The 17,983-nt window shown below is 37.2% G+C and overlaps 3 protein-coding genes across 5 annotated transcripts in view; 2 read left to right on the top strand and 1 right to left on the bottom strand.

Annotated features, from left to right (window-relative positions):
* Window positions 1–2,970, top strand: part of LOC137391009 (chromosome transmission fidelity protein 18 homolog) — a 91,475-nt gene extending 88,505 nt beyond the window's left edge. Inside the window, exons 23-24 of one of the 2 annotated variants that reach the window (XM_068077342.1) lie at window positions 356–542; window positions 2,675–2,970. In XM_068077342.1, the coding sequence (XP_067933443.1) occupies window positions 356–529 (174 nt within the window). In that variant the 3' untranslated portion in view covers window positions 530–542; window positions 2,675–2,970. Of the gene's footprint in view, window positions 1–355; window positions 554–2,674 lie in introns of both variants that reach the window. The other variant, XM_068077341.1, reaches the window with a different exon arrangement.
* Window positions 2,719–7,210, bottom strand: LOC137390556 (cuticle protein 16.5-like). The gene is made up of 2 exons (XM_068076884.1): window positions 6,840–7,210; window positions 2,719–2,764 (listed from the first exon to the last, which is right to left on the bottom strand). Exons 1-2 carry the CDS (start codon window positions 7,208–7,210, stop codon window positions 2,719–2,721), a joined length of 417 nt encoding a protein of 138 aa, XP_067932985.1.
* Window positions 6,408–16,202, top strand: LOC137391275 (uncharacterized). Of its 2 annotated transcripts, none has more exons than XM_068077695.1 (5): window positions 6,408–6,489; window positions 7,560–8,554; window positions 9,501–9,663; window positions 12,202–12,370; window positions 15,564–16,202. In XM_068077695.1, the coding sequence occupies exons 2-5, from the start codon at window positions 7,607–7,609 to the stop codon at window positions 15,715–15,717; spliced, it is 1,434 nt and encodes a 477-aa protein (XP_067933796.1). In that variant the 5' UTR covers window positions 6,408–6,489; window positions 7,560–7,606; the 3' UTR covers window positions 15,718–16,202. The 2 variants fall into 2 exon arrangements, with proteins under 2 accessions (XP_067933796.1, XP_067933797.1); XM_068077696.1 differs by having other exon boundaries at window positions 6,408–6,501.
* Window positions 16,203–17,983: the final 1,781 nt, after the last annotated feature.

The raw sequence follows: 17,983 nt of genomic DNA, 5'->3' as shown, positions 1-17,983 counted from the left end.
GTAGCCGTATGTTGCGAGTCAGCATGCTTTAGACTGATTTCTGTATTCAAATAATTCTATATTTGCTATTTGTGGCCCTCAATCTGATTAAAATGTTGATATTTTGTCCACAAACTAGAGGGCAGGGGGGCACTCCCCTTTTTTATAGACTAGAGCGCAGTGGGGCGCTCCACTTTTCTATTAACTGAAGGGCAGTGGGGCACTCCACTTTTCTTTTCTCAGGTTTATTAAGTTGGCGGGGAATGCCCTAGGAAAATATTCGCTCATGGGACACTCTTTGGGTATCCTGGTGTTCCATGTAACAATGTAAGTATTTATCATTTCTTTTCATCAATGATTTTATTGTTCTTTACAGGAAGCTACAGACTTTTTTGGACGGCCGATCGATAAAACTGTGAAGGTGCTGGCTCCGGAGGCCTTGCAGGCTGTCAAGGATACGTCACTGCTTCACACTGACATCTGGTATAAATTCAAGGAGGGTTTCTCCAATGCTGTTCGTAAAAGGCTAACCATCCAGGATCTTCTGTAGAACGATATTAGATGTATGTGCCATGTATGTCAATTTACTATCTCTCTTAGTAGAAATAACCCTCATCATACATAGTAGATCTCTCTTAGTAGAAATAACCCTCATCATACATAGTAGATGAGGGTTATCATACATAGTAGTCATGTCTCCATTTTGTTATCCACATGGGAATATGTAAGTAGGAACATAGGAATATGGGAACATAGGACATAGGAATATGGGAACATAGAACAAACGAATATGGGAACATAGGAATATGGGAACATAGAACATAGGAATATGGGAACATAGGAATATGGGAACATAGAGCATAGGGATATGGGAACATAGAACATAGGAATATGGGAACATAGGAATATGGGAACATAAGAACATAGGAATATGGGAACATAGAACATAGGAATATGGGAACATAGGAATATGGGAACATAGAACATAGGAATATGGGAACATAGAACATAGGAATATGGGAACATAGGAATATGGGAACATAGAACATAAGAATATGGGAACATAGAAATATGGGAACATACGAATTTGGGAACATACGAATATGGGAACATAGAACATAGGATTATGGGAACATAGGAATATGGGAACATAGAACATAGGAATATGGGAACATAGAACATAGGAATATGGGAACATAGAAATATGGGAACATAGAACATAGGAATATGGGAACATAGAACATAGAACATAGGAATATGGGAACATGGAATATGGGAACATAGGAATATGGGAACATAGAACATAGGAATATGGGAACATAGAACATAGGAATGTGGGAACATAGGAATATGGGAACATAAGAACATAGGAATATGTAAGTAGATGAAATTGGCAGGAAACTGATGTTAATGGCATCGGTGTTCCTCTCACTGATTGACTGAACAGATTGTGGGTGGCCTGGCCATTAAGGCCTTCATTAAACGTAAAGCTAGAATTTTCCTGTTGGATGTGTTGCATCACAAGGTATTTTTGCTGCATACCTGAGATGTATATAGTACAAATGTAAATTACTGTCTTTCAAAATATTGAATTCAAAAATTAGGTCTGCTGACGTCAATCGAGGAATCTGTTGCCTCCATTTTTTTCGTAGAGTTTGGTATAATAAATAGTTGGCAGGTGGTTTCGGAATCAAAAACCAAACATGCATATTCACAAATGGTGGCCACAATGTTGATATAATGTTGATGTAGTTAGCCAATCAGATTCTTACCAGATAAATGTCCTAATTATGGATTTTCTCGAGTATGAATGACTCCAACTTAGGCCACACTCGTAGTATGTACTGGCTTCCCTTCCTTCAACGAATATAACCAACAAGTGGCTGCACCTGCCTTTCCCATATTGACTTATCTATGGGCAATTAGCCACTTTGTAGGCTGTCACTGACCCCTTTTCTGCCGGCTGGGTTTAGCACCTCCATCAATTGTTTGCCTCTATTGTTACCTATTATTACAAGAGCAGCTATGCTCACGCACCGGCTCACCCAGCTCCACAACCCTAAACTGTTTTATTCATTCTCAAATGAGCAGCTCTCTTTTTATTTCTCTTGTTGCTGAAAGCATTGTTGTCTAAGGCCCCACGTGCCAAAATCTTTACCAAACCAAGCAATAGATTGATTTGTTTATAGCTTATAATTTAGTTTTGGTGAAGTAGCTATACTGAACGATTCATTCGAAGCGTGTATATACTAACATGACCTCTTGACCTCTAGAGTTATATTATTCTGACCAAAGCCAGAAATGTCTTACTCTCTAGTTTTGTCCTTGGTTAAAAAAGCAAAGGTGATGTTAACCGATATGAATCAATTAGGGGTTAGTTTACTAGCTTTAAAATTCTGTGTCCATGATACCACATATAGTCTGTGTGTATAAACGTTCGGCAGTACGAGTGAGTCAGTCCGTGGCTGCGCCAATGTTTTAGCCAATTATGCCTCCAGGTCTAAAACATATTATCGTCTCAGAGCAATGCAATGTCTAGCAAGTTTAGCCAGGCCTCTTGAATGCGAGTTGCCGAGTAACAGCTTGTAGCAACTCACAATCATTCTTATACTCATAAAAAGAGTAAAAAATGAGAAAAAATATTTTATCTTTTCCCATAGACCTGGCCTAACTCTTCATGCCTTACGGTTTGTAGCCATAAACCTGCTCTCAAGTGCAATAAAGGATGGAGAGTGCCCACTATCTGCCCGCTATCTTCATCATGCCCTCAAGTAGGAGGAGCCAACTGGATACAAATGATTCTACTAACTTTACTTCTCATATTCTGTCTTGTCAGTGGAGAACTATTATTTATTACATGAATTCTAGACTTGGACATTCTTGTACTTTTTTAAAATTTAGATGTCTTTCTTTCAAGCTACATTTATAGTTGTAGCTATTCATTACACTGTATTGCATATTCGCAAACAAATATATTTATACATGAACTGTTTTTAGATAATTAGTTTGTTTTAATCTTTAGTATATTCTCTGTCAAATAAAAGCATTGGATCAATCTCACTCCTATGACTGAGCTCAAGGTCACAGCTCAGACTTGATAACTTTGGCCAACCTAATCAAAGATATACAAGTTGGCGACTTTATGGTGATTTGGTCTTACAACATAAAATATAACAATTTCCTTACAAATTTGGTGATTGAGAATATCGCAATTGCCAGATAGTTTATAAAATTAGCAACTGTTTTAGTAGTCCATGAATAAGAGATACAACTGCTGCCACCACAGGAATCAAACATGCTAACAAGTGATACACTAAATACATAGTGATAGTAGTAAATACATCAACTTTCACCGCATGAGGTCATTCATGCAGTACAGTAGAAAGACAAATTCACCTACTAGCTAACAGGAAACACCCTAAGGCAGATAGCTAGCAGGTCAGTTAATCGCCACAGCATACTATTGACAATCGAGGTGCAAGGGTAGTCTGCAAAATTCATCTCATTATGTTCAGAGGCTGGATACAACAGTTAAAAGTTTAAAGATGCACCTCCATGAAATTCTAGTAGGTTCTATCAGGAAGTATCAGCATTGTTTTATCATTTGCGAATGTTTTTGATGTTTGAGGTGATCTGACAGCCAGGATGTTTCAAGATTAAAATCGGCAAACTTGACCGCAGTCAGAATGATCAGAAAAAATACATGCCAAAATGATGCCACTAGTTGCGCGGCTGCCTGTCATTGATACCAGCTATTGCGTTCAGGTTGTAGCATTATGCGTTTCTATTCTATCGGCCTCTTAGCCGAAGTGCTACTATTATAGACGTCATAATGGCACTTTCGCTGAAATCTGAGTGTTTTAACTACGATCAAGTTTTGTCAATTCTAATCTTCAAAGATTCTGGCAGTCAGATAACTTGAAACATAAAAAAAATTACAAATGGTAGACAAATACTAACACTTCTCTATAACATCTACTAAAGTTTTGTGTACATTCATCGTTAAAGACCTCTAGCATTGACTGGAGCAAGTTTTGTTGTTTGGATGCATGTCCCCCTCCCCAAATCATACCTTCCATACTAATAGTCTTAGTTGATTCCACTGCCAAAAAAACAATTTTTATGAAAAAGTCAACTTAGTCTGTAAAGTGAAGAAGTAGTGCGCTGGCAGCACACAATATTATGGCAGCACACAACATTATGGCAGCACACAACATTATGGCAGCACACAACATTATGGCAGCACACAACATTATGGCAATGACAAAGTTTGGATATGATTTGTTAAAACTGGTAATTTCAATGGTGGTAGTCAAAAACACCCGTATACTTTGACGAGCTGGTGAGTTTGGGACATCGTCCTATGCGCTAAGGACTACATTGGGTTACTTATCAATCTAGTATGAACCAACAAGAGCCAACTAAATATTCATTAGAAAAGTTGTTTACGTAACCTATTCACATATAATATAGCAGGAGTAACATTGTATTTTTTGTATGACTGATATCTGTAAAAGTATTCTCATGTCCTTCAGTATATCAGTCATATGAGGCTCTGTACTATTGGTGAGAACTATCAATATAATGAAACCTAAATTTGAAGATAGTCAATAGTTCAGACACTCTGTAAATCACAATGACATTTAGTAGCACATAATTCACTTGTTTACACATGCCATTTGAAATGTGCCGGTGGAATTCAATACGGATAAGCCAGTCTGGTAAAGTTTGAAGGCTTTGAACATATTTCCATGAGAATATTGGTTATTGGTTAGGTGTGAGCTGAAATGTTTCCCCAAAACCAACCCCCCCCCCAAAGAATTGTCCTACAATAACACTAATAAATATGAAACGAATAACAACCTAAAACAAGAGTGACTTGCAACAGCTGGTTCAGCAGTAATAAGGTGGTATGGCAGCGATAAGGTAGTATGGCAGCAATAAGGTGATGTGGCAGCAATAAGGTGTGGCAGCAATAAGGTGATGTGGCAGCAATAAGGTGATGTGGCAGCGATAAGGTGATGTGGCAGCGATAAAGCATTTCAACATAGCAGAGCCTCACAGACGGCAGTTACCATAAGGGCCGCATGCGGCATGTGCAGTCCTAATCTCTCATGAGTCACTTTTTTACATTAGCGATTTTTTGCTAGATTGCATATTGTAGAACATTTCATAAAATCACATACCATTTTAGTTTTCACATTTGTAGAAATTTGAATTTTGACAGTCTTGACAACTTGTCAAGAAGTCGGCTTCTATTCTTACTGTTTGCATAAAGCAATTTCTATCAAGTTCTTATCATTGTAGATTGTTTGCATAACTTTCCCTTGTGAAGATATCCAAACATTTCCACACAATTGACCTTTTCAGTACATGTACATGAAGCATATAGCAGGCATGAAGTAGCCATAGACTCTTGCCCTCTCTGTGGTCTCTTTGTTCACTCATGACATTTGTATAACCTCTGCATGCCTCTACTGCAAGCTGTCCCCATAGACATTTCATAGCAAGCTGAACATTTTTATCTTCTACAATGTATGAGTTATGTTTATTTAATTTATTATTTTAACGCATTTGAAGTTTTCAAGTAAATGTATGTGTTAGGGTCAATAGGCCTTCATTACATATTTAGGGCTAATTTATTGAGAGTTAGTTACAAGTACATCATATGAGTAATATATAAAAATAATATATATAGTAATATATATAAGTAAAAGATAGAAAGTAATATATAAAACTAGACAAGTTTTGACTAACATGTCTCATGGCAGCTGGTGTGAGAAATTTTAGCCAAAAATCGTTTAGTTTTAATATACTCAACTCGCAGAGCTTATAGTTTTCTTTGTAAACTTAACTGCTTGGAAACGACACCCATATATATATATATATTTGTTTATTTTATTTTTGATCTCAATGTATAGTTTGCTCTGAACAGCATTAAGCGGTGATCATAGAGATCATATTTATCTGAAGCAATGCATGTAACAATATTAACTTTGGCCTTTCTGCTTGCAGTTATGTCATCGTGTACAGGTATTTGGGTGCTATCAGCAGCTGACAACATACCTACTGTTGATCATCATCCTAGGTAAGTCACGAGCTATTTATAGTTAATACTACTGTTCAAGCATAAGCCTGCTATGAATGTTAGTCTATTCACCGAGAGAGTCTTCGATGCAATCCCGGCGATGTTATCTTTACTAAAAAGTGTTGACTTATCCTTCTGTATTCAAAGAAAGCTCTATTTATCAAGACTTATTCTACACAGAAAGAAGTAATAGTAGCTGATTGGATGAGAGATCAGGGAGCTGGTTTTGTTGACAAAGCTATAAGCCGATAGGAGACTCACTATTATGCGCTCCGCTTGTCACGTGGTCTACGCAATTCACAATCACCGTACCTCATTACTGTCCATTGATTTCCTACAGTCTCTATAGTGCGCCAGGGTCTTACAGTCTGATCCATCGTCGGCTTTTTAGGTATGCCTCTGTATGGTGCTAGCCTACATTGGTAAGTGTTGAGGTAGGTTTCTGGCATGCTGTATTTTTAAGTGGCGCAGTATATTCGTAACATGGATTCATATACCACCAATAAGCTAGCATGACATACCTGTAAACTGGCATAGTGGTGTACTCGTAAGACGATATAGTATAGCTATGGGCCAGCAGAGCATACTCGTAAGCTGGTATGGTACACCTATGGACTGACAGTTTATATTTGTATGTTGGTATGGTACACCTTTGGCCTGGCAGTTTATGCTTGCAAGCTGGTATATTTGTAAGTTGGCATGACTTAACATTGAGCTGGCATGGCATAACTGTATGCTTGTAATCAGATACCTGTGAGCTGCAATGGCATACCTGTCAACTGCCGTAGCATACCTGTGTACTGACATAGCACACCTGTGAGCTGGCATAGCATACCTGTAAGCTAGCATGGCATACCTGTGAGCTAGCATGGCATACCTGTGAGCTGGCATGGCATACCTGTGAGCTAGCATGGCATACCTGTGAGCTGGCATGGCATACCTGTGAGCTGACATGGCATACCTGTGAGCTGGCATAGCATACCTGTAAGCTAGCATGGCATACCTGTGAGCTAGCATGGCATACCTGTGAGCTGGCATGGCATACCTGTGAGCTGGCATAGCATACCTGTAAGCTAGCATGGCATACCTGTGAGCTAGCATGGCATACCTGTGAGCTGACATGGCATACCTGTGAGCTGACATGGCAACTTCTAAATTGCAGTTTAAAACTTCTATTGATATGGGTTGACAAACAAATCATTCTATAATAGTAATGATAAATATAATGATAAATGGCCGATAATACGCTTTGCTTGTTTTTATCAAGCCAATATTGAACCGAGAATGTAAATAAAAGCAGTAGATGTTTTACTGATATCTCTGTTGATAGAAGAGATAGCAAGCGTCGAAGGCATATGGTTGTCAGCTCTTACAGCAGCAAGCTGTCAGATAATAAGTTTGAGACAAATATAACTTCTCAAATTTTAAAGGCTTCTGATCTGGTGAAGTCTTTGTATCGTGTGACTTTTAAATCTCGGTCATTCTTTTGTAGAGCAAGTCCTGCATTAATAGGCTGCTGATGATAGGAGTTGGCTGACCATGTCTTCTCAACGGCAAGGCAGGTACTATGTAGAATATCTTGGCTGGAAGGAATCTCGTGGTCTCTTTGGAAGAGAATTCACAGAACCTGTAATCAAAGAACTCCTCGAACGACGAAAGAACTCTGCGCTTCCAAGAATGACAATATTAGTAAATGAGGAAGAAATTCATATTTCTCAGGAAGCAATAAAAAAATCTAGTAGTAGCAGCGACCGTGACAAGACGGACTACCCAGGCATACCAACTAAAGATGCCAGTTTTGTTATTCAAGGTTTGCATCCAAACACCGATGTGGTAGCGTGTATCTTTTTGGGCTACAATCCGTACACTAAATGTGCCATTCACGTTCACGTCTACCGCTTTGACAGCGAGGCAACTGCGCGTCTTTTTGTTGACCATTTGGGTGCAGTGATTGATAGACCAGAGTTAAAAAACAGAATTTTGAGTATTGAGAAAGACTTATATGAAATCGGTCACGTTGAGCTCCGGCAGCAAAAGGCAGCCTCCCATAAACCAGCTCGCCACAGCTCAGGGTCTGATGGTTACTCTTACGGCACTCAGTCCCCTCAGTCCGCTGACTCTATGAGCCCGTCTTATCCTACCGCTGACGAAGCGCTTCGGCAGCGTCAGGACATAAAAATTACAAAGTCTCCACGAATAAAACCAGGCAGCAACATCAGGAGGGCTTTTACATCTCTTCACGAAGAACTTGAATATAAAATGAATCTGGAAGACGCCCAGATCCTTCTTCCCCCTAAGGATTATGACACGATAGTAAGAAGGCACGGCAAGCTGGATATTCGGGATACGATTATTGGTCCAAATGGAATATTCCAACAGATGGGCTTTAAAAATGCAAATGGAGCTCCAGAGGGTGCTAGCAACGGACGGGTAACATCAGAAGATGCTGCTGGCATCCAAACACCAAAGAGCGACGGCTCTTTACAGGTAGGTCACCAGCAAGTTAAACTACCGTAATTCTATTTTAACGTCATGGCGCTCTATTTCTCAGTCTTTCTTTTATAATGACATTCAGGTAGAGGTTTTATGGTATGTGAAATTAGCCTATTTGCCAAGCAGTAACATCATCTTCAATAACGAGCTAACTATATTATTAGGTATTTGAAAGGGCTCAAAAAAGTTTGAAGGAACATGCCGTAATAGCACATTTGCTTACTGTGAGGTGTGTTTTTCTACAATGAATCTCTTTTTAGGCGTTTTAATTAGTACTTCTGTATCTCATCCAGCTACTTTTCAATGATCTCTAAAAACTTACTTCGTTGTTTCAACATTCAATTAGCTTTTTTACCAGAGGTCCGTGCAATAACTTTTTTTTATTTAGCATAGTTTTCTGTTATTTCGGTAGTCATTATTATTCTGTCCACCGCCCTTCTGGTCAGGCCTTCTTTTATTTGGCTGTCTTTCTGAATACGGGCCATGTTGGTTTAGTGAAGGAACGACACCACCTCATTGCAGCAGGCTGCATTCCATCGCTGCACAAGTCCCTGTATTCAATACCCCCACTCTCCAGTCAATAGTAACTTGTTATACAAACTAACACATGAATCAATTATTCTTACTGCAACTGTTGAAAATTGTCTCGCTTATGCATTAAAAATATTGGATTTGTATGCTATTAGGATCTATAGATCTATTCATAACAATGGCAGCATGAATGCCGTGCTTAGCTGCCGTATAAGACCTGCGCAATACTTGGCTTTGTTCCAACATGAGACGACTCCTAATACATTCCAACTAGTGCTCTAGTTGGCTTCATTTTTACGATGTAATATTTGTTGTTTCACATGACACTAATTTTTGTCTGTGTTGGATGCTAAAGTCTACATTACTCTGTTGGAGTTTTCAGATCAACTCATGATTGTGCATTTTATAGAAAAACATGATTGGTCAAGCAAATGGATATGGGCTGGCAAGGTCTCAGAGTGACACATTTCCTAATCGTGGGCACAATTCGTCTCTGCAGCGACAGAATTCGCAAGCCTCCAGCGACAGGAGTAACAACTCCGATGATATGTTTGCTGATGGCATCTACCAAGGTTCGTCAATTTCTAGCAAAACTTTCCATATTCTCACTTTGTTGAATGTGTGTACTACTGAAGGCCCCGCGTTGCACAGGTATTTAAATAATTACCCAATGAATTTGAGTAACTTAAGCTAGTAATTTAAGCTAGCCTAAATTGTTATTATAATAAGAGCTTTTATTACAACTTGAGCCAGCGTTAGGAAAAAAGATTGTGCCATGATCTCTCATGCAATCATGATCTTCAAGCGTGATAGGTGAAGTGTGCTATTTTCACCAATCACCATTAAAGATTGACAGGTGTAATAAGTATGACGTGCACAATTACTTCATAGAATGGCCAGTTCGACAAGTAGAATAATGGTTAGTACTTCTGTTTGCAGAACTGGATGTTCTGAGGTCAAATCCTTTGTCAAGGGAATTTTTTGTTCCAATAACTTTATTGCTATAACTGGACACACAAATCGCCAGACATACAAACAACAGACATACAAACAACAGACAAACAGACATACAAACAACAGACCAACAGACATACAAACACTGAGACTTACATATATAGATGTATAATTTTTATTGTCATTGGTAATCGTCAAAAAAATGATGTTTTTCATAACATGACCAAAAAAATAGATGTCAAGAAATATTAAGTGAGTTGAGCAAATGTGTTTTGAAAGCTGGTTTACTTCAAGTGACTTTGTAACTGTATTTTACACAGTACTTACTTTACCGTAGTTTATAAAGTAGCTTTGTAAGAAAATTACAAAGCTACTTTCATTAACAAAGTTCCTGACAACTCTGCACTATCAAAATCTAGTTGAGCCTTTTGTATGTATAACTTTTTATTGGCATTAGTAAATCATTAATAAAAATTATGTTTGTCATCACATGCCAAAGCAAAAATGAGAAGACAGAAATCGAAAACTATTGAGTGAGCTGAACAAAAGTGTTTGAAAAGTTTTTAATCTCATAGTAGTGCAGAGGAGTCGGGATAGTGAATTGAAGGTTGTAGTAACCAAAGGTTCATAAACTTAAACATGCGACGGTGGATGTAGTGTGTTAGTGTCACTTATGTTGGTGTCACTTACATGTATGTTAGTGTTACTTATGCTGGTGTCATTTATGTTGGTGTCATTTATGTTGGTGTCATTTATGTTGGTGTCACTTATGATGGTGTCGCTTATGCTGGTTTCGCTTATCTTGGTGTCACTTATGTTGGTGTCACTTATGTTGGTGTCACTTATGTTGGTGTCACTTATGTTGGTGTCACTTATGTTGGTGTCACTTATGTTGGTGTCACTTATGTTGGTGTCATTTATGTTGGTGTCACTTATGTTGGTGTCACTTATGTTGGTGTCACTTACATGTATGTTAGTGTCATTTATGTTGGTGTCATTTATGTTGGTGTCATTTGTGTTGGTGTCACTTATGTTGGTGTCACTTATGTTGGTGTCACTTGTCTTGGCGTCACTTATGTTCGTGTCATTTATGTTGATGTCACTTATGTTGGTGTTACTTATGTTGGTGTTACTTATGCTGGTGTCATTTATGTTGGTGTCATTTATGTTGGTGTCACTTATGTTGGTGTCACTTATGTTGGTGTTACTTATGTTGGTTTCACTTATGTTGGTGTGTCGTAATGAATATCCATAACTGTTGAGTCACCTGTAATTTGACTGTCCTATGAAAAGCAATGTCACTGAAATTAAGCTTCTAACATGCTAATTGCAATTTCTGAGGTTGTTTCAAGCGAAATTATTGCGTTATTACATATAATAATAGCCATGCAGTTGTCTATGACTCACTATATTACACGTTAGTAGTTCAAGGTTGAATCCTATGCTTAGTCGACTCTTTGCATAAGTATGCCTTTCAGCATTACTTTAAAAACCTACAAGTACTAGTTATTAAAGCTATACACTGTTTGAGAATATTATGTATTTTTGAAGGATTCTATAGGAAATTTTTCTTTGTGTTGCTTTGTATTTTATATCGATAATGATAAATTTAAACAGTAATTTCTAATAGTAGAACCTCGAATAGGGAAGCACATCAATTAGAATCTCACAATGATCATTTACAATCTGAAGCAGCTACACTTTTCAATGCCCTACCAATCCTAACGAGTCCTACCGAGCCTTACCGAACCTTACCAAGCCATATATGCTCTACCAATAAACTATATTTGTCTAATATTTTTATTAAACCATTGCAAAATATTTTTTATATAAGTTTCATTATACCTCCACTTATTTATGTATCTTTTATTCTTGGTATTATTCTGAATCAATGTATACTTGGCCTACATGTTGGCCCACACAAGTAGTTACTTTGTCCACATAGCCTTTTTTAGTCCTATGCAAATAGCCCCATGGCACACACAAACACTTATTGGCCTACACAATTAGCTCTTTCACCCACACAAGTAGCTCTTTAGTCCACATGTAACCCTTTAGCCCACACAAGGAGGTTTACAGTTCTGACAAGTAACTCTTTAGCTCTCGCGAGTAGTTCTCTAGCAAATGAGAATCTTAGGCAATATGAATTATTTTAGGCTATCGGCCTCGTAAACATGGCAGGAGTCATTCACGAGAGAATGAGAGACTGCAAACAGAAGATTCTGGGACACATATGGCCATGTGGTCACCAACTTTTAGCTTTGGTCAGACAGGAATGAAACATTTGCCAACCCATCATGAAGAAGAGGTGGATGCCTTAAGCAGGTAATATGTAAACACATATTCAGTGAATAGAAGCATAAACTCATCTACATGACTTGTATGTGAGTTCTCTCCTCTGCACCATTGTCTCTCTTTTTGTTTTTATCACCCTTCTCTAAATTTTCTTACTTTTTCCCAGTCTCTCTCTCTCTTTCTCTCTTCTTCTCTCTTCCTCTCTGTTTCTCCTTTCCTCTCTGTCTTCTTTTCTTCTCCCTTTTTCTTCCTCTCTCCTTCCTCCTTTTCATACCCCCACAGCTTTACCCTCCCTTCCTCTTTCTTCCAATCTCTCACTTTCTTTCACTTTCTTCCAACTCTTTGAAGATTTTCAGCCTTAATTTGGTCAGTCGTGAGGAGAGCTTCTAGCTAACAACCCATACTTGCAGAAGTAGTAATATTAGAACAGAATGTAATTGTACTACTTCAATTAAATGTGGAGCATTTGTTGGCTAATAATTTGTGTCGAAAAGGGTGATCAAGATATCTAACAAAGGCGTCATACCTCAACACTGGGGTATGACAAGTACTAACCGTAATTGTTTATTTCCGACACAGTATTTAGTCTATATATCCAAAGTACTAGCTGTATATTTTAGCTAATATGGTTCCAACATGTCTACTTTTGGCATTTTCTAGATATGAAAGGCTACATTGGTTTAACAAGAACTTCAAAAAAATATTGCTATACTTTTTTCTACTGGATAGAAAGTTTCTATTAAAAACAAATTTTGTAAGACATCCTACTTGTACTCATGATCTTAGGTTGATAGGTTCGCTATTGACCAGTTTTCAAGCCCGAGTCATCAGTTTGCATTTCTAGGCATACGTTTGAGTAGTTTATGACAATAAGCTCTATTGATAAGCAGATCATGCGTGCTGAATAGACTCCAGTGTCTGTTGTAGGCAGGGCACTCCTGCCCCTCACTCATCGCTACTAGCAATCAGTCGAACTAGTCATGACTAGAGCCAGAATAATTGTTTGGCTGGAAGAACAGTTAGCTAAAATTAGGTCAATCTTCTAACAGCTCCATTTTAGTAAGATATACAAGGGTCACATTTATCTGTAATAAGAGTTGGTCTCCCACACCTCATGAGGTCAACCTTTTTGAGTCATTGTGGCAGGCTAATAGCAAGTGGCAGGCAACTCTTATTACTTCTCATCGTTTACAAGCTGATTTTTAATACCCGGGCAACGCCAGGAAGCACAGCTAGTAGTTGATAAAGCAGAAAAATCGCTGTAGCAGATGTATAAAAGTTGGTTTAATGTTGGTAGCCTGAGCCGCAAAATTCTAGAAATTCTATAATTCTTTTTGAAAATGTTTTTAGTTTTATCGCTTACAAATGTTTTTATTATCTGAGGTACCTAGTCTCCCATTACTTGCTTTTCCACATATCAATTGCTTTTGGCTACATATGGATTCATCTTTCAAGAGCCAACTTTTTTGTGAACAATAATTGTCAAACAGGATTGTTGTTTCAAATTGTTTTGCAGCAATTGTGTTAAGCAAACCTTTATCCATCTTTGCCGATAGAACACAGGCTATATCCATTACCAATTTTCTAATACATAGACATTTTTTCAGTCAAGTTTCTATTATGGGTAATTGCTCATTTAGTATCTATAGGCGATTTATCAAGTCTGACAACTGCAAAATTATGTAATTGAAGAGTTACATGTAACCAAACCAGTTAGTTTGGTGCTTTTAATATTGACATGCTTAACCCCATTACTCACAACTATTGTGTGCCTAATGGTAGCTTCCAGCAAACATGCCATGAGGGCTACAGAGTTGGTTGCTCATACATAAAAATACATAACTAATAACAGTATGCGCATTGTTAGTGATAAGCTGCTTGCTGATTGGCCGCGGCAGGTGATTCTGTCACTCCAATCACCCAGTGATACACTTATTTTAATTTCCAGTAGCTTTGTTGGTCTTCTAAGAAATTATCATTCAAAGAGGTTTTTTGTAGCATTTTAAATAGCTAGTTGTTCTCTCAAGTATGTGAGAAATCATGACAGGGTGAGCTCGCCTTGAGCTTCCTCTTCCACAACTAGTCCACAACACTATGATCACTTATCAATTCACATGAGATATATAAATATATAATATGATATTAAAAATTGTCATCTCTTCTTGAAAGGCTTATGCTTAGCTTTTCTTTGGTCAATTTTTTCAACTCATTTTAACAGAAAGCCAACAGATTTGTAGCGGCGCTGCTGATTATTCGATATTTCGGTATCATGAAAACTTAGCCTTCAGAATTGAAACAACAAGATGAGATACTAACACTGTTATCTTATCTGTCAAGTCAACAAATTTCATATATATATATACGCTAACGAGCAGGATTAGGAGATAATCTGCAAACGGCGTTAAGGATATTCTCGTCCATTGTGAGAATATCAACACACTAGCGAGTTATTGTTAGTTTCTTTGTCTGAGGTGTCCGTGGAATGGGAGAAAGCACTGATTCAAACAAACTTGAGGCAAATATTTTTGCGAAGTGGGTTGATCGATCTCCATTGGTAACCGATCATGCAGTCGTTGACCTACTTTAACACGCCTGCCTTGAAAAAACGAACAAAAATTTCCTTTGCTTGTTGCTTAGCATCTTGTTTAAAATGCACTAAAAATACAAAAATCAAAAGATAAAAATAAAACAAAAAATTACAAAATTAAGTCGAACGATTACAAATTAGCATAACTTAGCATATATTGAATTTATTTTTGTTTAATTTTATCAATTTCAGTATTCGGGTAAAGGGAAACGTAGGAGTTTAACATTGTCTAACTTGAGGATTCCACCAAACTATAAAATTATCAAATTTTACAGAAGTTTGTTTTGGTATTTGTGTTGGTATTGGTTATATTGTACAAAACCAGTTGCGCTCTTTTGCTATTTTATGAACCTTATAACATAAATATTCCGTGGTTAGGGTGCAGGTGACTAGGTTATTGCATAGTTTAACCAGTCAGCAAGCTGAACGCTTAACCAGTTTTATGCCAGTGTCTGTTTTTGGAAAGTAGAAACTCGCGCAAGCTTATCTCAACAATATCGCTCTTGAAAAAACTCAAACACTTGGTGTGTTCATACCTTAAGATATATTCAAAATGGTAGCCTAGCTTATCCAGTTTATTTTAGCTGATATGAAATAGTCGAATGGTTACTTACCTTAAACTTACTATTATTACAGAACTGCGCCTGCTAGTATGCTGACAAGGAATGAGTTGGTAATTCCCACCGCTGACTACGGATGCTACCAAATTACTCGAACTTCTGGGCAAATAAAACGCTCGCAAAGTCAGAAACAATATGGGGAAAGTGAGAGGCGGCGTCAACAAAGATGATGTTATTTTCTGCGCTGACAGTACCCCACACACCTCGATGTGTATAACTTTATTGTTTAAAACCTTCAATCAATTAAATCTATGAATTGGCCATTTTTGACCTTTATATTTATGAGAATATTAAGAGTTCGATAAGAATCTGTTGTGACTTTCACTAATTCCCATTTTCAGCCCGCTTGGCTCTCTGGTAGAGGTAGTTAGAATGATCTTACCATGACTGCAGCTTCTCTACAGCATTTCAAAATAATCATATTATTCTTGTATTTTGTTTATTTTTTGTACCATGTATATTATATCTCACTATAGAAACAAGAATACTATATATATTTTATTGCCTTTCTATTCATAGCGCCGTACGCGGAGTAAGAAGTACAAAATACATCTTGTATCTATAAAGACAATCATGAATTTCATTTAAAGCCTGTAATATGTGGAACTGAGTTTAAAGTTGTTAACACGTTGAAATATATATACATGTATTTATATATCGATATATTTGTAATTTTATATCTACATATCTGTCACAGTGTTTGTTTTCGCTCGTGTGTCCAGTTGTAGCGATAAGGATTTAGGAATGAAAAATCCCCTTCACACTGGATTTGAACTTCGAACCTTCAAGTCTGTATACAGGCAGGTTCACCTACTGCGCTACACTTTCTTTGCCATGCTACTGTATAAGAATAGTGAACATATTTGGTTATTGGCATGCTTGGAAATCATGTTTGCGTGATAGACCATTACGAGTACTTTCATTGTTGTAAGTTACTAGCTTTACTAGCTTAAGTTACTCAAATTCATTGAATAATTATTTTACTATTTGTGCAATGCCGGACACTCAACTAGTACAGATGTATATCTACATATATATATAAAAATCTCATGTTTGTCGTTTGTCTGTTGTGTTCAGATTTAGCGATAAAGTTTTAAGAATAAAAAATGCACGTTGAATAGAATTTGAACTTGGAACTCTGCAGACGGGTGTGCTGAACCATTAAGTCATGTGGCTACATTGCTATACAACGGAATAATGGTTTGTATCATACTTATTACACCTGCCAGTCTTTAATACCGATTGGTTTAAACATTCACGCTTCAACCAGCCCACTTAAAGACCATGACACAATCTATTTCCTTAATACTGATCTAGGTTATAATAACAGCTCTTATTATAGTAAGATTAACTAGTTTAAGTTACTCAAATTTAATGGCTAAAGAAACTTAACAGCAATTAAAAATAAATTTTTTATCTAAAATCTTTTTTATTTACCCATGCAATGCTGGGCATACCACTAGTATGCCCAGCATTGCACGGGCATACTAGTGGAATGTATATAATACATAATACGTAATGTAAATTATTGAGGGTTCAACAATAATCAAATGTTTTTAATGTAACATATCCCATTTCTTATTGACAGACTTGAATAAATGGAAAACAAATCAGTAGAATCTATCCTAGGAAAGCCAATAATCGTACGGGAATCTTATCCATGAGAAGACTTAGTACTCTGTTTACACATGCATGGCTGCGTGTTTGTATTACGGCTCAACTCCTGTACGCTTGCAAGTTCTATTGATGTTGGCCAATAGTATTAGTCTGACAAAATCGTAGGAGGGCGTAAGATTTCATTGCCTATTTATTTTAGTTTAGTATTGCCTGCCATTCTATTTTTACTGTTACCAGAGTAATTTGATATTGTGTATATTGAGTATATGTTACTCTTTGCATAAAACTAAGAAATCCTCAGCAACAAGAAAGGATAGCATGAGTGTCATTATCTATCAGCCAGTATAGTTGGTTCATCTAAATGCTATCCAAAAAAAGCCAAGATCTTAATTATCGCAAGAATGCTGAATAATTTTATGTTACAATATTAGAGGTTAAAATATCAACTCGCAGGCAACACAGTAAAAACAATAGAAAAAATAGAACTCTGTTGTATTTCAAGTTACGAGTGATTATACCGGGTTATTCGAGTATTCAATTACTAGAGGGTAGTTTTATAAAATACAGTGAGACAACTCTAGACCTCGGCAAACAACTGGACACAAGACCAGACTATGAGTTGTCAAAATTTGCCTGATGCCTCTAAGCACTGTCCTTAATGAGATATGTTATCATGTTACCATGCTATCATGTTAACATGTTATCATGTTATCATATTATCATGTCAACATGTTAACATGTTGACACGGAGGTATTTGTATCATGATAACATAGCATGTTATCATGTTAACATGATAACATGCTATGTTATCATGATAC

Source organism: Watersipora subatra, chromosome 3, assembly GCF_963576615.1.
Source record: "Watersipora subatra chromosome 3, tzWatSuba1.1, whole genome shotgun sequence".
Lineage (NCBI taxonomy): Eukaryota > Metazoa > Bryozoa > Gymnolaemata > Cheilostomatida > Watersiporidae > Watersipora > Watersipora subatra.
Note: the sequence above shows the minus strand (reverse complement) of the source record. Positions and strands in the feature narration are given on the sequence as shown.